This window comes from Danio rerio, chromosome 21, assembly GCF_049306965.1.
Source record: "Danio rerio strain Tuebingen ecotype United States chromosome 21, GRCz12tu, whole genome shotgun sequence".
Taxonomy (NCBI): Eukaryota; Metazoa; Chordata; class Actinopteri; order Cypriniformes; family Danionidae; genus Danio; species Danio rerio.
In genome coordinates this window covers 17,767,012-17,789,708 of record NC_133196.1, presented here as the reverse complement: position 1 = coordinate 17,789,708, position 22,697 = coordinate 17,767,012, and the positions used below count along the sequence as shown (strand labels likewise).

Here is a 22,697-nt window from a genome sequence, read left to right as displayed (position 1 = left end):
AAAAATCAGAGTGACACAATAATCAGAATTAAAATTTTGGGGGTAAACTGTTTCTTTAAAAGGTCACTCTCTGGTATATCTAGTGGGCTGATGGGGAAAAGGGAGACATATATGAGAAGACGCTTGGAAGGCAACTGCAGTGGGAGTGAAAGAGGGACACAGCGAGAGATGGAGAGTGAGATGGTCCTCGCCTGCTGGTCGGCGACTACAAGAGGGATCGACGTCCAGTATTCTGCATTAAGATCACAGCTAGCCTACTGCGCTATATCATCTACCACCAGCAGAGAAAGATAGGCAAAGACAAGATGCATTGAGATCCGGGAAGGACAAAGATGATGAAGAAAACAGAGGAGAGCGAGTTTGAAAGACATGGAAAGAGAAGAACAAAATGCATGCCTTTACGAATCCTCAGGGCCCAGTGTGCTGTACATAAGCGAGGTAACAGCAGGAAAATGCTCTGTAGCTGCAATCCAGGATTATAAACAGTTACTGTTTAGACTCCTCACAGACATGTTAACAAAAGGCTTTGATTCAGGATTAGCAGTTACAGCGCCAGTCAAAAAGCTACTGGGTGCACTCAGACTGACTAAAAGTGTTTTAAACACTTTTCCAATGTCACATTGCACAAACAGCAGCCATTATATGTGGTTTGAAACGCTCCCCTGCTTAAATGGTCTTAAATGCAGGTCAATCATGTTTTAAGTCCATAAAAAGTCCTGAAATGGATTAATGAAAGTATTAAAATTCAGAAGCTATGATTAAATTGTGAGCAGCGCACACAAAAGTGGTGCTGCTGCATGTTCTGCGGTTTACAGTCAATGGTAAAACATAATTTCAGTTTAATTCTGTAACTTGTATTATTCTGTGAATCTAACTAAAGCCGGCAATTGTTTCTCAAGAGGATATCTGTAAAAGGAAAATCTTCTTAGTTCCACTGTGATTAAATATGTGCTTTCAGATGAAGATAATGATGCACTGGATATCTAAGTTTATAATACTATGAACCCAGAATTATGGTCTCAAGTGATCTTTCATATGCTCAATCAGTGATAATAAGGCCTATCAGATTCACTTTCTCCCAGAGTTTAGCTCTAACCCTGATCAAACTCATGCCAGAGTCACACAGGGTGTAGAGCTTAATCTGTAAATTGTGAGGTCCCGAAACAGATCGGGGTGACGATAGTGAAGAGTGGGACAGGACAGGGCGTGTGAGGAGGTGAATCGATAAATGGGGTGCCTGATCAGATTTCAGAGGTTCCGGATCCGGATCTGGCTTGGCACAAATTAAGCCCTGGGTGTCAGCATCAGCGATGGTGCAGTCATCATGACAACAACCAATTACATTAGACCACAACACATCTTAAAAATGAGCTTTTTTGACAGCTAGTCAATTAAAAACAGTACAAGGACACTAAATGTGTGTACGTTTTTAATGCAAGATGCTGCTTTTCTGATGCAAATTGCCTTGAAGTGCAAATATACGGTTTATTAGTGGCCAAAAAAAGATTAAAACTCAAAGATGTGGACTTGTACTGCAAATAAATCCACAGATTGCTTCTGTGTTTGTCTGGGATTTTCACGCCATGCAGTCATGAGAGAAAAACAGAAATTCCAGATTCAAGTGGCTATAAAGTTGACCCCTGTAAATGGTGAAAATTCCTTACATCCCCATTAAGAAACAATTTCCAGTTAAATTATGTTTTATCTAAAGTTTGATGGGTTTTTTTTCAACCGAAATTATAATAATGTAGAATTCACAATAAATAGGGCATGGTTTCAGACATGTTTTATTCATTTTTAGATAACACAACACTGTAAAACCCAACAGTCAACTTTATCAAATAAAATGAGTGTAGTTAACTCAAAATCTACTGAAAGTTATATCTGCTTATTTGAAGAGTTTTGAACTCAGTGTTGAAGGTAATGAGTTATATAAATACCCCATTATGTCACCTTAAATTAAGTAAGTTCACTTTACTCATGTCGATTAGTTTAACTCAAATGGTTTGTTGCAATCGGTTTCCTTAAATGGTTTGAGTTGACTTAACTTATTGGGTTTTACAGTACTCATTGGTTCGAATTCTATTAATTTATTGGATTTTATATGCTCAAATAACTTTTTTACTCAAATGGAGTAAGCTCACAGTACTCATTTGGATTCATTTTTAAACTTAATTGCTTTGTTGCAATCGGTTTACTCAAACTGTTTGAGTTGCCTTAACTTTTTGGGGTTTTATAGTGTAATGATTTGGCTTTTGAAGAATTAAGAAATTAAATGAACTGTAAAGTTTTTACAGTAGTTTTTATTGATGTTACATAAATAAATTCCACACCTTACCAAAATGGTTTTTACTTTAATTTCTCCAAATGTTATAAAATACCCAAATCTTATTTAAAAAACCGTCCAAAAACTCTGTGACAAGAATTATCAACATATATGCCGTCATTGGGGCTTGTTACTCTTTGAAGTAGCCCTATATACTCAGACACAGATCCACACTGCGAGTCTGCTGGATCAGAAGGCTCACAGAGATGGCACAGATCTCCAACTGCTTGAGATAGAACTCAAAGCCAACAATCGGACAGTATCCACACACACAAACACACACACAAACACACACACACACACACACACACACACACACACACAGACACACACACACAGCTGCCAGCACTAGGAGTGGGATCAGATCTACTGCTCTTTGGAGAGCGAGGACACTTTGGATGTGGCATCCCTGGACATGCGGATCCATACACTGAGACATTGTTACTGTTGTGAGACGTTCTTCAAATCTCTCCCAGAACTCTCCACTGACTCTCGACAACAAGCCAAAAGCCAGATCGGGCCACAAACACATACACTGCTCTATCTCCAAATGCTGGAACAGGAAAAGAAGGGAAAGTGGGGGATGAGGACCATGGGCAAGCAAAGACGGGCAAAGCCGCCACTGACTCTCGTTTGGAGGCTGTAGGGGCTCTCCAAGTCTGAATCTGGCGTGAAAAGTGCAGCAGGGATGAAGATGAGAGCCTGCTTGGAAGGCAGAGAAGGAATACATGAATGTATTGGGACTAGGAATTAGAGGATAAAGAAAAGGGGGGCGGGGAGTGGAAGTGGACATTTTTTACTCTCTTTTGGATGGAAGAGGCTTGGATTTTTTCAAGGTCAAGCACAGTGTAAGCCATGTATTTTCGAGTGCGAGTTATTATTTTTTTAATCATTTTTTTTAATGGTTTAACAAAATAGATTGTGTGAATATAATATAAATAGTATGTTTTGGCTCACTTAAATGGCCTATGAAGACACATATATACCAAATGGCATGGTATTACCTTCCATTTACGCTTATTTGTATAGCACTTTTTACAATATTTATTATTTCTAAGCAGCTTTTACGAAGGGCACATTATTGCATTACAATCAAATTAAGTTCAAGTTTAATTAGTAGAAACAATTAATTAGTTGTTATTATATACAGACATAGGTAACCTGCTATTTTATATCAAATAGGTGATGTCATGTTTAATTAAGTGTATTTGTGTCACCGACTCGGTCCCAGTCATTCCCCTCGTTGGCCAGCAGAGGTCATCATCACCGGACTTCTAACACATTACGTCATCCTCATTGACTGATTGTCACACACACCTGCAGCACATCCCATAATCACCTGGCACACACATATAAGCAGCACTCACACACGCTTCAGTGCGAAGTCTTGTTCTGCCCCGGCTAACACTACTGAGCGTTTCTCATCCTTGCCTGCTTTCCCGTTGATTACCTTGGACTGTATCTCGACCTTGTCTTGTCTTGCCTGCCGCCTGCCCTGAACCCTAGCCTAAATACCGACTTTGATCCTTGCCGCCTGCCTCTCACCCATGCCTGAATATTCACCTTGTGTTTGCCTGCCGCCAGCCCTTCGACTTGATACTACTGTGTTTGATGTGAGTTCGCACACGCATAACATCAGTGTGCTTATTGTTATTAAACTCTGTTTAATAAATATACTGCAAATGGATCCCTCCGTGTCAGACCCTTCGTTACAATTTGTGTAATAATGTATGTTTTGTCCTCAAAGTCCTTGATGGTTGGCATCATCTCTTCATACATTATGTCTTGTCCTGAAAGGCCTTTATGGTTGGCATCATCTCTTCACAAGTCTTGGATCTCATTAATGGTGCTGCACATTCCCTAGAGGCATCAGGATGGGCATCCCAAGGTGGAAATGGAGAACAAATAAAATAATTAACGAAGTTGCAGTTCATAATGTATATGAACAAGAGATGTTACATATCAATAGGAAAAGGAAGTGCTATAAATGAAACTAGGAGTTGAATGAACAAACATATAAAGCATAAAAGTGTTTCTAAGAAAATGCCTGGAGTATTAAAACAGGAGGAATGTATCCAACAGGTGGTTTGTCAAGCTCACTCACCTACATGGAGCACACTCATGCAGCATACCGTTATGTGATGCATTTTGTGTATGCTTTATTAAAAAGATATGTCTTTAATCTACTTTTGAACTGAGAGAATGCGGTGAGCCTTGGACATTATCAGGGAGGCTATTCCAGAGTTTAGGAGCCATAAATTAGAAGGCCCAACCTTCTTTGTTAGACTTTGCTATTCTGGGTTCTACCAGAAGCCCTGAGTTTTGAGAACTTAAAGAGCGGATTGGTTTGAATTGGATACATAAGTACATGCATGCTGTATGTTTACTTATAAACCAAAAGGCTTTAAAACTAAACTGTCTTCACACTTTAAATACACATTTTATATATTTATTTTATGTATGTGTATATATATATATATATATATATATATATATATATATATATATATATATATATATATATATATATATATAATTGTAACTATATAACCAGTTTTTATAAAATGGTTTAACAAGACAGATATATAAAAATGTGTTTTGGCTCACTTAAATGGCCTATGAAGACCCATATAATATTAATGGCATGGTATTAAATTTTTAAAAATTATTCAAATAATAAAGATCATCTTACATGAGGACATTTTGTAAATTTCCTGTTGCAAATACAGTGTTCAGCAAAATTAAGTACATTTATTTTGAAAATTAATATTTTTATCAATTTAAGTGAATTTAGGTAATGTATTTTGGTGCATTTAAACAAATTTATTTATTAAACAGATTTATTTATTAAAATAATATTTTAGTCACCAAAAATATATTTAAACAATTCAATTCAAGCGAAATACTGCAAAAATAAAAAATAAATAAATCACAAGCTACAAAATTTCAACTAAATCTTTCAAATTTTTTACTTCTCTTGATTTTTCCTCTTTTTTTTTTTTGTTGTATTTAATATTTTATATAACATATACATTTGGGTGTACTTGATTTTGGACCGTTATTTTGTTAGATAAGCTACTATTGTATAGCTTCCTATAAAAACATGAATTTAAAAGATAGATTTGTGAGGGGTGTACTTATATATAGAGCACTGTGTATACAGTATCAAAATCTAGTAAAGTGCATAGTTAAGCACATCATTTGTTTTTTAGGATAAATTTATTTTAACTGTATCCAAAAATCTGTATAATTATTTATCTTACTATAAAAAATAACTAAGCAACATTCCTGATGTTATATATGTTAAAAGTTAGAAGCCAAAATGAGTTTTAAAATCAACGGCCTTACCATCATAATTTCTCAGAAAAAAAAACAACAACAAAAAAACTGAGCGTTGACATCACTGGAGTGTTGATGTTGCGTAAGCCTGACTGCTTGTCAAACATAATGTTTTTAATATTGCATGAACAAATCAAATAAGACGTTCCCAGCGATGCATGTAATCACGAGAAGCAAATTTCAGTTTAGAAGCAGCACAGGATGCAAAAAAGCTCAGTTCCTGATGGATGCTTAGACATTTCAGCAGTTCATAGCTGGCACTGAGCTTGGCGCAAGTTCAACCATACAACATGACCGTGTGTTTACATGCACAATACGATTTATTTTGTTTTTCCCCCGAAAACTCTCTAAAGAAGCCAAATGTGTGTATTAAAGCCACTTCAGAGAGGAATACAACAGGGTTTTGGAAGCACTATCGATGTGTATCTGGGCTTCATAGTTAATCCATGGCCTCAAGGTCTTTGGCAGCCATGACAGGATGTCACATTTGGTTGGTTTGTGGGAGATTTTCGTCTTTCTACTCTAATGGATGCATCAGAAACAATGGGTTTACTATCACATATGCCAGGGTCTATGTGCTGCCTGTAAGGCCACACACAACACTGGCATCAACTCCACGGCTCTCCATATGCCACACATTCATAATCGTTAGTCATGCTGTACTGTTTTCTACTTTCCTTTGTCTCTACACACACACTCTGTCTCTGTCCGGGGCCTGAAATCATGATTTATACGGTTTATTTAAAGTCAACGGTGCCTCCAGTGAAATAGTTTTCTTGGTGGCAGCACTTTGTCCGAGCAGTCAAACTCAAGCTTCTTGTCGTTTAGTTGCAAACCTAGAGTATCTGTGGATGAACGCTGGAAGGTTCCAGCTTCTTGGCTGCATCCCCGCGGGTGGAATTGGATGCGACAGAATCTGTATCTGAGGCTGTGTGTACATATCTTCTTGCCAATAGCAATAAATTGAAAAAATGGACCAGCCATAAATATTTCTTACAGGCTATTTATCTGTATTTCATCTCGCTCAAACAATATTTCTGCTGCTTGTTCAAAGCAAACTACTTATTTAAAATGAGCTGAAACAACACAGTTCTTGAGTTCTTTTAGGGACAAATTAATTGTTTTTGGTTCAGTCAAATATGTTTTTTTTTTTTTTTAAACAATTAGGTTATCTTAATCCATTTGCTTTGGGACAGGTTTGGAGCGATATTTCTTGCAAATATAGACAGGTCTTTAATCTGACATATGTGTTACAATTATGACAATTATCATCAGCAAGAAGCTGGATCAAAAGTATGTGTAGTCAGGGTTTGACATTAACTTTTCTGATCACCAGTCGCTGTGGTTAGTAGTTTTTCAACATTACTAGCCACTCAGCATTTTCACTAGCCACAAATTTGTTGTTGGAAAAATGTATTTTATTTGCAGAATTTTTACTTTGACATGCTAAAATAACTTGATTTATATGTTGTGTTATGTCCAAATGCCTACTTCATTTCACTTTTTGTGTGTGTTGTGTATGAGCTTGCTCAATGAGCATGAGCAAATGGGTTGAGCTTTCATAGTGTCGTATCAAAATTAAGGATTTACCAAGTTTATTTCAACAAACATAAATACATTTTTATTTCTTAGCCCAAAAAATGTGTCAAAGCAAGCAAAATATAGCTGTACACAACTTTTTATTTAACAAAATTTCCTTAAAAAAATAACAAAATTTAAAAAAAATATTATTGTTATGTATCTAAAATATGCACAGTAATCGGTCCTGGGTTCCAGATCACCATTAACTAAACACACAAATGGGGTGTTAATCTCCCATTAGAGCAATGCTATTGTAAAAAATGATAATTAAACCATATTAACAAATATAACTAAGCAAAAGAAAGCAGGTGAAAAGCATACCATGTATGCTAATGAAAGGATGATCACACAGTTAATGTTAGGCCAATTAATAATCTGTTCAAAGAATGGTTAAAGCAAAGGAATCGGTGCTGCTTACAAAAAGACAAATCTGAAGCTCTTAAAAGCAGCAAGATTTTGGGTGCATGAGCATAACTTTTAGTCAAGTCTATTTAAAGAAGAACCGATCACACCAGTTGCATTTCTAGGCGCGAAACTGGAGTATGCAGGCTTTTTAAACATTAGCTTGCATCACATCAGCTGTTTAATCCTTAGGTATTCACCTGCTTTCTTTTGCTCGCTCGAACACAAAACATTTTTGTCAGTCGTGCTGCTTCTCTATTTTAAGATCACATTTGCACGCCATCCTTATTGTGGAACCCTACTTAAAATTTGAAAATAATTTTCAACCAGCCAAAGTGTCTAATGGTGGTGTCTGTCTAACCTGCAAGAGCTGAAATCTACCCGCATTTGGCGGGTAGGCGGGTGTTAATGTCAAGCCCTGTGTGTAGTTTATTGCATATAGGCTCGGCAAAATATCATGGAGATTAAAATTAAAGATTAAAAATCTGAATTATTTTTTGTACAACAGTGTTTTCCAAAATAACCAAGGAAGAGAATTGAAATTAGTCAAAATTGTCTTAAACATTATTGCTGCATCCCCAAAAGTTTGTCCTTTTTTTGTGAAGGCAAGATATATACTTTAAAGTGTGTAACAGAAAAGATTGCAAGCTTTGGGACATACTACTTCCTCATTAACAGATTGTTGTGTTGCTGAGCCCTGTCAATCAACCACACATAATCCACATTTCTGTCATATTTAATTTCTTACCTTATTGGAGAAGCAGCAGCAGGTTAATCTCGCATTCGCGAGTCTTTCATGCAGAGAAATCTCCTTAGGTCTTTGGATAATTATGCATTTGGACGTTTAAATCCAAACACATCTTTCTATGCGTTCAGTATTGTTTACAGCTTTCAGTTTTCAGTATTCAAACAACTTTAAAAGTCAATCAAACTTCACCGAAGCCTCTACTTGATGGTCGGTCTTGCACGTCCATCATATTTGTAGTGTATTTACACTTTTCACTCTTGATTGTAGTTCTAGTCGAATTCACGTCCAACACGCAGTGTACTGTGGGAAATATCAGCGGTTAGAGTATGGACGGTTCTACACTTTTTACACATTTTTACAGGAAATCGTAAACCATCTCTTTGACTCTTTGACATGCTCTTTTCAACATACTAAGATTTGGGACATACTAATTCTATTTTCCAATATTATTTAGGATGGATGGTATGTGAATTGGGGTGCAGCATATAACTCTGTATATATCTTTCTTCTGCATTTGTCTTTCACAGAAGTCCATCTGTTTAGGAGGACTTGAATATGTTTGCGACATTGCGACATGCTCTAGAAAATCACAGATTTGGAAGGACATAATTTTCATGTTAGAGCTAAAAGTGTCTCGTTGGCCTTCATTTGGAAAACCTGTTGTATTTTATTTATTGTTTCTTATAAATTGCTTCAGAATATATGTATTGATATGCTTTATTAAATATGCTTTATTCCTGTTAGGATAACACCAGATAACATGGCTAATTAGTAATCTCATAATTGAAACTGTAAGTTGTTACTTTTGATATTTCCAAACCTTTTACATCAATGTCTTTGGTGTTACTGTAGGGACATCAATGCTCCATTTGCAAGCCCCCAAACAGGACACTAAAATATGTGAACTGTGATTGGCTGCTTTACATGTCTGTCAGATGGTGGTCCTGACTAATGAAAGCTGCTGTAGAGTTCAGACTTTCTGCTTTGAGTCTGGAAATGTGATATTTAAGACATTAGCATTTATATTACCAGAGTTTGGTGTCTTACTGTAACGCAAGCTACAGATCACACAGTTTGCTTGAATAGAAGATAAGAGACACAAAACACGTCCATCATTATTAGTCAGTCGCTTTATTAGAGCGCTTCATTCTTTGATTTAATTTTGCTCACATCTCTTCAGATAAAAAAAAAACAGAGTGTGATTGTTCATATAATTTAAATCAGCAGTTCTTGCTAAAGTAATTAAATTTGTATTGTCTTTTTTCCATCATTTATATTTTACTTTCATTTGTCACTTCTTGTTTTATAATAACATGTTTAAACAGTGGCAGATTTGTTGTGAGAATGTCATTATATGATGGATTATATTTATCTTTTGGTTTTGTATTTGATTAAAAAATGCAGTTAAGCAGTAATTGTTGGCGCAATTGCAGGTAAGACACCTCTATATGCAGTGAAAGTTTAATAAAGTAATCCACATATATCTAGTTATATGATACTTATTAAAAATTATGAAATTGTTCAGTTATTTTCACTACTTGGGGTGATCTGGATGAACTCGACTTATCCTTCAACCTAACAGAGAACCATTCAATTTTTTTAACATTTCGAAGCCCCAATTTCTGAAAACACGTGAACTTGTCTATTTGATATGCACTCCAAACTATAATTCCAAACAATGATTTTGAAAAGTTTGCCATTGAAATGAATGTGAATACATCTTTTTCAGTGTATTATAGACCTATTGACAAGTTTTTTCTCATCTCATCCCTTTTAAAGATGCAGTAGGTGATCTGCCAGAATGCTAACATTAGCATAATTTTGCTAACCACTGCCTTCCAAAGCCTTGCCTCATTAATTTATGAACCTCAAACGCACACCACATAGACAACCTTATATAACACTAGATCATGTCATTCATCAGTTAGAAAACTCTATGGAGACACAAACTTTGTCTAGCGTAGTTGTTTACTGGTCAGCGGGTGCAGGCATTATATTTCGAACAATATCATTAACCAGAAATGACCTCTAAACAGCTGCGCTTGTATTCGTAAACATTTGACTACATTACAAATTCTGTGGATAGATAAGTATTGTGAACAACTTCGATGAAAACATATAGAGAAACACTTTTGCATGTCGAGATGTGCATTGTATGTGTGTGTGCTGGCACTCACCGGTTGATTCACGGGCAAGCGCGACGCGTCATGCAACTGAAGGAAGCAGAGCTTGAAGGTAAACAAACAACAGCTTATCATAAGCATCTTGTTGATAATTATTTACACAGTTGGCATTAAGAAAGAACATATAAATGTTATCTGACTAAAATCTAACAGCTAAATGTGTCTGGAAAAATATAAAAAAAGCTTTAATTTTTAAAAACAGTGCGGGTGTGAATGCGTCTGAGTGTTCTGATTGGCTGGTGTAGAGGTCTAATGTCAGTGCAATCTAGACGTGAACGCACTCACACTGCGCAGCATTCCGGCAAATTACCGGTAATGTTACAACTTCCCTTTCCGGAAAATTGCTGGAGCGAATTTACCAGTATTTTCAAAAAGGTCTTGTTCACACATATACAGACTTTTCCTGAAAATTGCAGATAATTTTCCAGAAAGGTCTGTATGTGTGAAAGGGGCTTATGTCTCTCAGCTGGCCTGGGAACACCTCTGAAACCCCCGGAGGAGCTGAAGGAAGTGTCTGGGGAGAGGGAAGTCTGGGGTTTTCTCCTAAGCCTGCAACCCTTGCGACCCGGCCCCGGAAAAGCGGACAAAAATCCGATGAGATAAAATTACTCGGATCGGAATGTGAAGAAACTTTTAACCAGCACTTCTGTTTCTGAAGACAATTACCTACAGCACCTTTAATATTTACGGCCTGTATAACCCAGAATGCAGTGTTTTCATTTTGTATTATCCACAGGAGCCTTTACAAGGCATTGCAAGCAATATATTCAGCATTGTCATATTAGAGTTTAAATATACAGTTCTCCATCGCAGCAGTCAGCAGGGGAATTGTATTGGGCAGGTATCTGGAGCAGGTGTGCTTTGCTTAGTCTGTTCTGTGTGTCTTTTCCCCTCTCCTTTTGGCACAGGAAGCTCAGTTTCTGTTCTGTCAGTTCTGTTTTGTTCCCCACAGGCCCGTTTGAAAGATAATCATTCAGATTTAAAGGATTATAGATGCTTAGAGTCCTGACCTGACTCAGTCTCCCTTTATTTAGCAATACCCTTATCATTTGAAAATCCGACTCTCTCGCTGCTCATATCTCACAGCCAAGCGCGCTTCTTGGACTGAGCAATTTCGAATTGATTTTCCATTGCTTACCTTAATATCATTAAAGATGAGTCTCATTTTCTCTCAGCAGAGCAAATACACCCACAGAGACCCACACGGAGGCGCGCATTAACACTGCCGTCTGTGACAGAGTTTCACCATCGTAATTCTCCCTCTGCACACCCTTAATGTAATTGTGTCTTTAATTCACAGCACAGTTTCATTTAAAAATGTTTTCACTTTTGTAATCATTAACTCGCTCTTGCATTTCAGGGTTCGCTTTTTTGCAGTGTGTCTTGGCTTGGCATTCACTGTGAGGCGTAATGTTACCCTGGCTTGTGCATTTAGCTTTTTCCAATCTATGCTCAAGTCAAAATTACTTTGATAGTTCTTTTTAAAATACAAACAATACCAGGATAGTGTCAAATATATATATATATAAAAAAAAGAAAAATGACAGAATTAGTTATAGAAACTTAACTATTCTATAACCGTAAAGCTGTTACTATTTTAATGATGTGAATTTCATATTTCACAAACGCAGCTAAGCTGTTAGCTTTAGCTTTAGTAATTTTGGTGTTGATTTAGCTTAAAGGGAGATGTCTGATGAAATGGTGCTTAAATGTGAGAAATTTTCTCGGAAACAAATAAACATAAACACTTTCTTGCATCAGTTAATGCATGTATTGTGGTAGTTCAGAGTGGGACTATATGGTTAATGTTTTACTGTAGTTCAAAATACAACCCTAATCTAAATATATTGTTAAAGGAGAAGATCTGATTTATTTTAACTCTTTTGCAGTATATTAGTGTTGCACTGTAGGTTGGCTACAGAACAAGTTTAAAAGAAAAAAGCATACACTGAAAAAAGTGTTGCATGCAAAACTGTTGCAAACAATTTATTTGTGTTGAATTTAAACAAACAAATTAAGTTTAATTATGTTCAACTTAATTTGTTTGTTTAAATTCAACACAAATAAATTGTTTACAACCACTTAACGTAAAAAAATTGAGTAAATCCAAGGAATCATCTTTGAATAATTTTTTTCAGTGTACATGTGGAGACATCGTGTACACATCTGCAACCAAAAAACATAAAGCAGTGCAGCATATATGTGAAATGTTGCACTACCTTGTGTTTTTTGGTCTCAGATGCAGTTTGTTTCAACCCAGGAGCATGAATAGTATGTCTGTCTGTCTGTGGGGATGTTTTTGCAAAAAATAAATTATATTGCAGTAGTTTACAACTAAAATGTCCAGTGAGTGGCTCTACAAGCATTTTATTTTTCCCATGAAACTAATAAACACAAGCAAAATGCTATAACTCCACTTCCACCATACCCTGATCGTGGTAAAAAAAAAAAAAAAAAAAGATAAAGTGTAATTTAAAGGTAAATAAAACAGGTCAATTAAAAAGAAAATAAATGTTCCTAGTTTTTAATCAGCTTTGAACCCATTTTTTTCAAACAGTTTTTGTTGAACAGGATTAATACACCTATTTTTTTCTGTTTGTTCAAACTACTTATTTAAAATGAGTTGAATCAACACTAAATTGATCTATGTTCAATCCACTTAAAAAAATTAAGTTAACTTAATCATTTTGTGTTGGGACAACATGAAAGAATTGTGTGGAACCCAGATTTTTTTAAAGGGTATTCAAGCACTCAACATCACATCTATAATGGTGTACCAGGTGAGCTACAGAGCAAGTTTACTATGCTGAAAAAGCCATACATATGGACAGGTCAGGCATAATGGAAATAAGTACCTCAGTCTACATTTTTGCAAAACTTAAAATGCTCCATGGTACATAATTTTTCATCTTTCAGATGGCAAATCCGCTAGTGCAGCGTTTCTCAACCACATTTCTGGAGGACCACCAACACTGCATGTTTTGGATGTCTCCTTTGTCTGTTACACCCATTAAAGGTCTTTTAGTTTCTCCTCATGAGCTGATGAGTTGAATTGGTGAGCAAACGGACTACCCTAAACAAGTTGTATGGAGATAGATAAGACAAATGCATCTGATTACAAATCACCAAGTTGTTTTGTAGCATTTTTTTTTTGGTGTTGTGCAAAGAACTGCAATAAAACAGTCCTTTATTTGTCGATAACTTGTCCCTGTCACTGTATATCATTTAGGTGAAAAGGAATAAATGTTGATAGCATCGAACTGCCCACGTAGCCTTCATTTTACTAACAAACTCCAGTAAAGCATATGTTGAAGTTTTTGTGGTTTCACAAAAATATCGGCTAAAGCACGAAATTCCAATGAGCTTGTTTTACATATAGAGGTAGATGTGACAGTATGTGATGCAAACAGTAAAATATATTATAGTAAAATAAAAGGATTCCTTTAGGTTTTTGAAAGAATTGTCTCAGATACAGATGACAACTTATCAAAACTAACCTCATTTACATAAATGTATAGCAAAACAACTTAAATCTCAGCATTATGCATGCTAGGCAACTAGCTGGCAACAAATCACTCAAACAGTGTTGATTTTTAAAAACTTTTTTCAAAAAAAGGTTTTCCAAAGCAATCTCACAGCAATTTGTAACTTTTTGATTTAGTGGCTAATTCATATGAATTTGTATGATCTAATTTGTACAATTTTGTCTGATTTGCTCATCACTCAATGACCGTTGGGTTTAGGGGTGGGGTTTGATGCCACGCCTCCTTTTTAGGATCGTACATTTTTATACTACTGAACTTGTACGAATTCTTACGAATTAGCCCCTAAACTGACAAAACTTAAAATACTTACGTTTCCTCGTTAGATCAGGCTAATTATTGTGTAAATAAATAACCCAAAATATTGTATACACCTTCTCAGTTTACAATTCAAAGTGTTTTGAGGTCATTGAACATAATTACTGTGGAAAAGAATAAATATTGCTATCGTTTTACTGCCTCTAGTGTTAATTTCATCTGAAAAGTGCAGCTAAATAAGTGTATTGGCACTTTTTTTTTTTGGTGGTGGAAACATGTTTTTTCCAAAGAGCCAGGGTTCTGGGCATTAACTGTGCGAAGAGCGTAATCCACCACCTCAAACATCGCCTGCATAATTTAATGTTTAGTCGGCACGACAACGGTACTAAAATTAGGCTTATGACAGGAAGAATACATTATAGAGCAGCCTGGTTGGAAAGCAGCCTGGGAATGCTTTTAAAAAATCACCCAGATCCTCTATAGGAATATGTGCATTATTTTTTAATAATTCCCATAATCCTGCCCCCTGACTCATACCTAAGATCTTTAATCTGTTCCCACCTGGTCTTGGTTTTTGCAGGAACCACAAGGGTTTGGTACGGTTCTATCCTACAAAATTCTCATGCAATATTGGAATTAGAAAGCATTATGTGTGGTAAATGTGTGGTAAAAGCAGGGCTGTTTATTTAGAGCACCAACCCTCTGAGGGAATATGGTTTAACTGGCTTTTAATTTAAGTGTCTGCTATTTGTTAAACTCCATTTAAAGCTACTTGGAAACTTTTCATGCGTTAAGCTTCTCATAGCGTAATCACATTTAAATTGAGATGTCTTTTTAAAAATGTCTTAGAACACAAGAAATCATTGGGGAACTCAATTAGGATGACATAAACATACACAAATAATTCTCAAATAAAATTATACATCACAAATAGTCATAAACAGGGATAAATAACAGCATTTAACTAAATAATTTGCTACAAAACAGAATAATAAATGCCTTTCAGGGACCTGTGCGCCAAGCCTTGAATCAGTGAATTGTAAGAGAGAAGCATTTAGGAGAACTCTTTTGATTATACAGTTCACTGTGCTAACAATGTGATATAACAACATTTTAACAGGTTGCACTGCTGCTATTTGGAAAAGGTAGCTCATTACTGTGAAAGCTGCATTGTTTTGGAAACAGTCGAGCTGCTGGAAAGTGCAGTTAAGCTAAGCAAAGATACCTTTAGTTAGTTCTGATTTGCAAAGACTGTAGTCATTAGACCATTTTAAATGAGTCTCTTTGTCATTCTCAGTCTTTTTTTTTTTTTTTCCTCTGTGCAGGACTGAAGATCCGCGAGGTGATGATAAATGTGTCTAGACAGCAGGTGGAGGATTTCCATGGACCGGAGGACTACTGGTGTCTGTGTGTGGCCTGGAGTCATCTAGGCACCGCCAAGAGTCGCAAAGCCACCGTTCGCATTGCTTGTCAGTATAATATTAGTTTATTTTTGTATTTATTTATTTAATTTTTTTGCTAAATCACTTTAGATTTCAACCTTTTTTTTTTTAAGTTTGATTGAAACTGCTGCATCACATGGACCTCACAGAAGTACTGAGATTTTCCAAATAGGTTTTTCAAACATGCACCTTTTATTATTGCTAAAAGGCTCGGATAGTAGTGTTAGTTTTATATATTTTTTATCCTGTTATAATATTTAATAATACTTTTGTTTTGGCTTTCACTTTTCATTTTGGTTTTAGCCCTTTTTATGTGCTTCTTTGAAAATTTTAAATAATTTTCTTTAATAGTTTACTGTTATTGTTTTTCCTCAGTTTTATTTTTAGTATTTTAGTACTTCCAGTGTGCTTTCAACTGTTCCACTGTTTAGCCTTTCTATGTGTAATTTTTATATATAATTTTATTAGGATTTATATAAACAATAATGTTTTCTCTTTTTTATGGGGGACGGGTATGAGATGTATATGCCATATGAATCTGAATAAATATGCTTTTCATTGGTGTACGTTTTGTTAGGATGAGATAATGTTTGTCTGAGATGCAACTATTTGAAAATCTATAATCTGAGGGTTTAATTATTGGAGATTTAAGATGTATACACTATATGAAAACTGAATAAATATGCTTTCAATTGATATACATTTTGTTAAGATGAGAAAATAATTGGCCAAGATGCAACTATTTAAAAAAATCTGTAATCAGAGGGTTTTCTTTTTTAGATTTTTGAGATGTTTACCACATGAAATCTGAATAAATATGATTTTCATTGATAAATATTTTGTTGGGATGAGATAATATTAGTCTGTGATGCAACTATTTGAAAATCTGAATAAATATGCTGTAAATTGATGTACATTTTGTTAAGATAAGATAATATTTGGCCGAAAATACAACTATTTGAACATCTATAATTTGACGGTCACATATTTGGATTTCTAAAATGTATAAACCATATGAAAACTGAATGAATGTGCTTTTCATTGATGTACATTTTGTTAAGATAAGATAATAATTGGTCAAGATGCAACTGTTTGAAATCTGTAACCTGTAATCTGAGGCTTTCATGTAAATGCCATTTGAATACTGAATATATGTTTTTAATTGATGTACATTTTCTTAAGATAAAATTGGCCAAGATGCAGCTATTTAAATATTTGTTATCTGAGGGTTACTTTTTTGGATGTTTGAAATATACAAAATATGAAATTGGAATAAATATGCTTTAAATTGATGTACATTTTGTTAAGATAAGAAAATATTTGGTTGAGATGCAGCTATTTGAAAATCTGTGATCTGAGCGTCACATTTTGGGATTTTTGAGACATGTACACCATATGAAAACTAAATAAATGTGGTTTTTATTGCTTGATAGTTTGGAAAATCAAAAAATCTAATTATTGAGAAAATGTTTAATGTCCAAATTAAGTTATTAGCAATTACTAATTAAAAATATGCTTAAATTGGCAAAAATATATCTGTGTGACATATATTTGTGGTCCATGCTCACATGTATTGCTTTAAATTAAGGCCTGTATAGAACCACCCAAAATTGATGCCATTGCTTTAATGCGATTAGCTCCTTCAGGACAAGAATTGATCAATGAGTCAATCAATGCGTAGTGCAGCAGCATATGCTACCTGTGCTTTTTTATTTTCTCATATAGACCTGAGGAAGAATTTCGAGCAGGAACCGCAGGGAATGGAGGTGCCAATCAATGGCATGATCGTCCTCCACTGCCGTCCACCTGAGGGAGTGCCTGCAGCTGAGGTTAGTGCTTACAGCGCCATCTACATGTCTGGATGTGTAATTGTTATATATTGCAGAATATAAAACAGCAAATCAATCAGTCACTGTTGACATTTGGAGCACTGTTTGTGGGTTTTTTTTTTTTCTCTCCTTCTAGGCATTTGATGAGCATGCCTTTTTTTTTTATTAGGGATGAGTGGAGTTGTTTTTATGAGAGAGTACCGGTGTGTGCATTATCATTATGGGTTCTGGAACAGTGATATATTCAAAAGTGCATTTGCATTCTCAGCACAGGATCTGCTGTGCATTTACATGTTTATTTTATTTTTTCCCACCTTCTCATTGCAATATCTCGGAGAATGTTTATGCCTGCCTTAAGAACTTAAGAACTTCATTCTTTTGGTGTATCTTCCTTATACACCCTGAATAGTATGTGCTTTTTTGGAACAGGATTTGCACCCTGCTGCCCAGTTCCAGCATATGATAAAAGATTTAGCTCAAATGGACAGTTTGTGTTACTGTAGGCCCTCGTCTTCCACTTCTTGGGTCACTTGAAAGGCCTTTTCTTTTATATGCATGAATACCAGTATGGAGAAGAACACAGACTTTGAATAATGCAGAGCAAATCCCATCACTAGCCCTCTGAACTGCTGTCCACTGTCCCAAAACTCTCTCGGGAACAGGGTTACTGTCCATCTGTCTGTTAGTCTGTCTATCATAACTGGATTAGACATGCATGACCTGGAGGATTTATTTTTGCTTCCTATAAAACGCTGGGTAAGACTTTAATTAAAGCGGTGTCCATAAGACACACAACTTGAATATGAACGAGATTTTATGAATGCTTTTGTCTGTCATTTAGTTTTGTCTGTCATTTTGTTAACTGTCATTTAGTGTCATAAGCTCTTTTATGTCAGTTTAAATGCAAAGATGGCATTGTTAGAGATGTCTTTGTAATGACAACTTGACATAAGCAAATAGATCACAACCTGTCTTTGACTTTGTCATGACAACTAGACCAAAAAAAATAAATAAAAATTGTTAGTGTCTTGTCATAACTTGTCATAAATTTGTCATGAACATGATTGCCATGAGGCCATTAAATTTGTGACATGAATATTTTTCTAATCATTTTTTTTTCAGTGGGACATTTTAATGATTCATTAAAATGTCTCATTAAAAGTGTCAATAGTGTCAACTAATTATAGTAATTAATTTATCGTTTAATGACATTCATTCATTTATTAAATGTTTTCTTCAGCTTAGTCTCTTTTTCAGAGGTCGCCACTGCGAAATGAACCGCCAATAATTCCGGCATATCTCATATGCTGGAGATGCCATTCACACACATACACTACAGCCAAATTAGTTTCTTTAGTTCACCTATTAAGCGTGTTTTTGAAGGAAACACATGTGAACACAGTGGAAAACAGTCAAACTCTACACAGACGTGGTCTAGTCGGGACTCGAACCACCGACCTTCTTGCTGTGAGGCGACAGTGCTAACCACTGAGCCACCATGCCACTTAATTTAATGACATTTTAAAGACAAAGAAATTTGTACCTCTGTAGTTCAGGTCAAGAAAATGCCATTTTCTGTTGTTCTAGTACCATCAAGTTGTCATGACAAAGACAGGTAATGATGTATTTGTTAATATCAAGTTATGTAATATTATTATTATTATTATTATCATCATAATTTTTTTATCATTATTATCATTACTACTATATTTACTCTGCACTGTAAAAAGTGACTAGTTACTAAAAGCGAGTAAACAAATAGCCTTAAGACTGAGTTGACATTACAAAAATAAAGTAAACCCATTTTAACTTGGAACTGTTAAGTTCCAATTTTAAAAATTATGCTAATTGTACTTACTTTTCAACTATTCCCTTTTTACAGTGTCAGACTATTTTAGCATGTCTGTTTTCAAATAATTACTGTAATTATCACAATATCACATATTTGGTGCTTCATTAGGTCGATAAAATCTACAATTATAACTTGAATTGAATTTAGAAGACACACTGGAGACTGGAACAGACTTCATTTTGCTAGATACAGAAAATCTGGGGAAAAATATATGATAAAAATGTATTGGGATAAAAGTGATTAGTTTACTTTTATTTTAAAAAAGGGACTTTGGGTTTATTTACATTATTTTTGCAAAGTCAACTTGTTGCTTTTTTATTGGTTTACTCACTTTAAGTAACTAATCACTTTTAACAGTGTGGTAAATTTGAGAAGTTAAAAAAGTTAAAATCTATATTTTTTTGTTGATTTAGCTCTATGTACAGTCCTGTTGTGAACAGTGAAATCTCTGTTCTTGTTGTAAGTTTAGAATCTTCATTCAAGTTTTAGTTCTCAGCACGAAGAGATAAAGAATTCCGCGAGTGTCAAAGAAATGTTCTGAAAACTGCTTTCAGGTTTATCTCAGTGACTCCAAGTGTATAATATCGAACCTCCTACAGAGTTTTGTGACAAGCTTAGGAGGATATCCATGTGCTTAGTGGAAATCAAACTGGCAATTGCTTCTCATAAACCCAGTGTCATATTATTATCATCCTCCACATTCTAGTGAGATGATAAGTGATACCGCTGCGTCTGCGTCTCTGAGGAGGCTGACAGATTCCTTGTTTTTTGCTTTTATTTTTGTTTTTAAGTCACTCTTTTTCTTTGTTGTAGTTTCAGAACATGCAATACTTAAACTAGGCCACCGTGAGCACATTTCAACATCAGCTATAACAAAAAAAATTTAATAAATAAATAATCATATCAACTTTTGCCATCTGTCATGGTGGAAACCTATCCAGAATGGCTGTATGGTGAGCTGCCGTCTGTGATCTGGAGGGAAGCAGCCGTGCACCATCACTACAGCTAATCAATACTCGCTAGAGCCAACATGGTGCTGCTGCTGAAAAGGATAGTCAGGCTTAGGCAATGTTTGAGACAGAGCCAAGATCTGGGTCCAGAGGTCTTTGTGCCAGAAGGGTTTGTCGCTGGAGATTACAGGTTGGCAGCCCAATGCTCCCTCTGTAATCATTGCTGTTCAAAGACTAAAGGTCAAGCCGAAGAACTCTGCCACTGGTAGACATATGAGCCAAGATGGCTCCCCTGTTGTCTGGCTGATACCATCTTTGGACAGGACGCAAGTCTGACTGTGACTGGAAACCGACCAAAGGCTCGGAGAGCATTGGCAGGTCATGGCAGACAGACCACCATGCGCTTCTCATGGGTTAATTATTTTGCGCTTTATTTTGGCATACATTAATTTTACTTCAGCTTAGTCTCTTTATTCATCAGCGGAATGAACCACCAACTAATCCAGCATATGTTTTACACAGCGGATGCCCTTCCAGTTGCAACCCAGTACTACGAAACATTCATACACACTCATTCACACACATATACTACAGCCAATTTAGTTTATTCAATTCACTAAACATGTGTTTAGGCTGTGGGGAAACCTATGCAAACACCAGGAGAACATGCAAACTTTACACTGAAACTCCACCTGACCCAACCGGGTCTCAACGACCTTCTTGCTGTGAGGCGACAGTGCTAACCACTGAGCCACCGTGTTGCCTTCATTTTGGCAGTTAAACATACAAAAAGTGGATTAAATTGCTCGTATTCGATTGTTTCGCTTTGTTTTTCTTGAAAGCGGTTGCGAAAGGTCACAGGCGCGTAACAATTTTGTCATTGTTTATTCTGGCATATGTCATCCTTGTCCTTTGTTTGTTCCCCGCTCGAATGGAAACCTGTTCAGAAAATATCATTTCCCTGGAGCTATAAGATCATCCCTGTTGAATAATGAACGCAACATAATTAAAACAATTACACCAACAAGGAAATGAAAGCGCGATATTAACTGTCAAAGTAAAGTTCATGCAGATTACTCACAGCTAAGATGGGAGAGGGGGGAGAAAAAAACTCTCAATAACTTTGAGAGACCAGACCGATCATTAAGCTCATATTAACTTCACAATCCTCATCCTGCGACGCAATTAATCATTCAGTCTGATGAAGCAAAGTCATTTAAAGTGCTTAAAATGTAATTATTCAGCAATAAACACGGCACGGCCCGCGCTGTCAAGAGCAGGATGAGAAGGAAGGACACGTCCAGCCTGTTTTACTCCTGCATCGGAAATAACGCGGCTGGATTTGGAAAGTTCATTTCTTTAATGTGATTCGCCGAAAATCACTGTAGCGTTTGTAAGGGGCCGCAAGACTTGATTGAAGCAAAGTGATGCAAAGGGACATTAATGAAACTGGAACTTAATTGAGTAGGATGGAACAAACCCGGACGAGACCTCCTTTTGTAATTGCCTTCTTGTCACTTTCACTTTCCGTCTAAGTGAATGTAGCCTAAATCTTGAGGGTGATTTTTTTTTTTTGCCCAGAATGACAATGTTATGAGGTGTTATACCCGTTTCAGGGCTAATTGGATTGACCTGTAAGGGACGTGCCATATTCAACGTTGGGAATGAGCTTCTTTTTTCTTCTTCTTTTTCTTCTTCTTCTTCTTCTTCTTCTTTTTCTTTTTGGACATAATCAATAGGAAAGTATTTTTTGCTTCTGGAAAGTGCCAAAATAGCAGCGTAATTTACTGTACAACAATTTTTAATGGCGGCAGTTGTCTGAAGCATTTATATTTAAACATTTTACAATTAGTTCAACTAATAATTATTAGTTATATGCAACACAAGTACAATTTCAGTTATTAATGTATTGCTTTTACATTAATAACTAAAAAAAACATTGTCTTACTGTCATGTAAATGGTTGGAACATTTTAGAGTTTAGAGAAATCAATAACTGAATTTTGTGCTACAAAACTTTACTACGTGCACAGCCTGATAGGTCACCAAATCTGCTCCTTTGTTATGGAGATTAGTTGCTGTCTTCTCTGCAGCCAATGAGCTTCCACTTCATCAGTTTAAATGCTCCACGTCATTGTACGCTGCCAAGCTGCAGTGTATTTCCAAAGACCATCCTTTAACCCAGCTCCACCTGTGTTTAGATCTGCTACTGGGGTTATGTAACCATATTCTATTTTAATCTTGGT

The 22,697-nt window shown here is 35.8% G+C and overlaps 1 protein-coding gene across 2 annotated transcripts in view; it reads left to right on the top strand.

Moving 5' to 3' along the window:
- Nucleotides 1–22,697, top strand: part of unc5da (unc-5 netrin receptor Da) — a 357,691-nt gene that overhangs the window by 247,436 nt on the left and 87,558 nt on the right. For both annotated transcript variants that reach the window (XM_073934871.1, NM_001328349.1), the window contains 2 exon segments: nucleotides 15,705–15,848; nucleotides 17,547–17,650. In XM_073934871.1, the coding sequence (XP_073790972.1) occupies nucleotides 15,705–15,848; nucleotides 17,547–17,650 (248 nt within the window).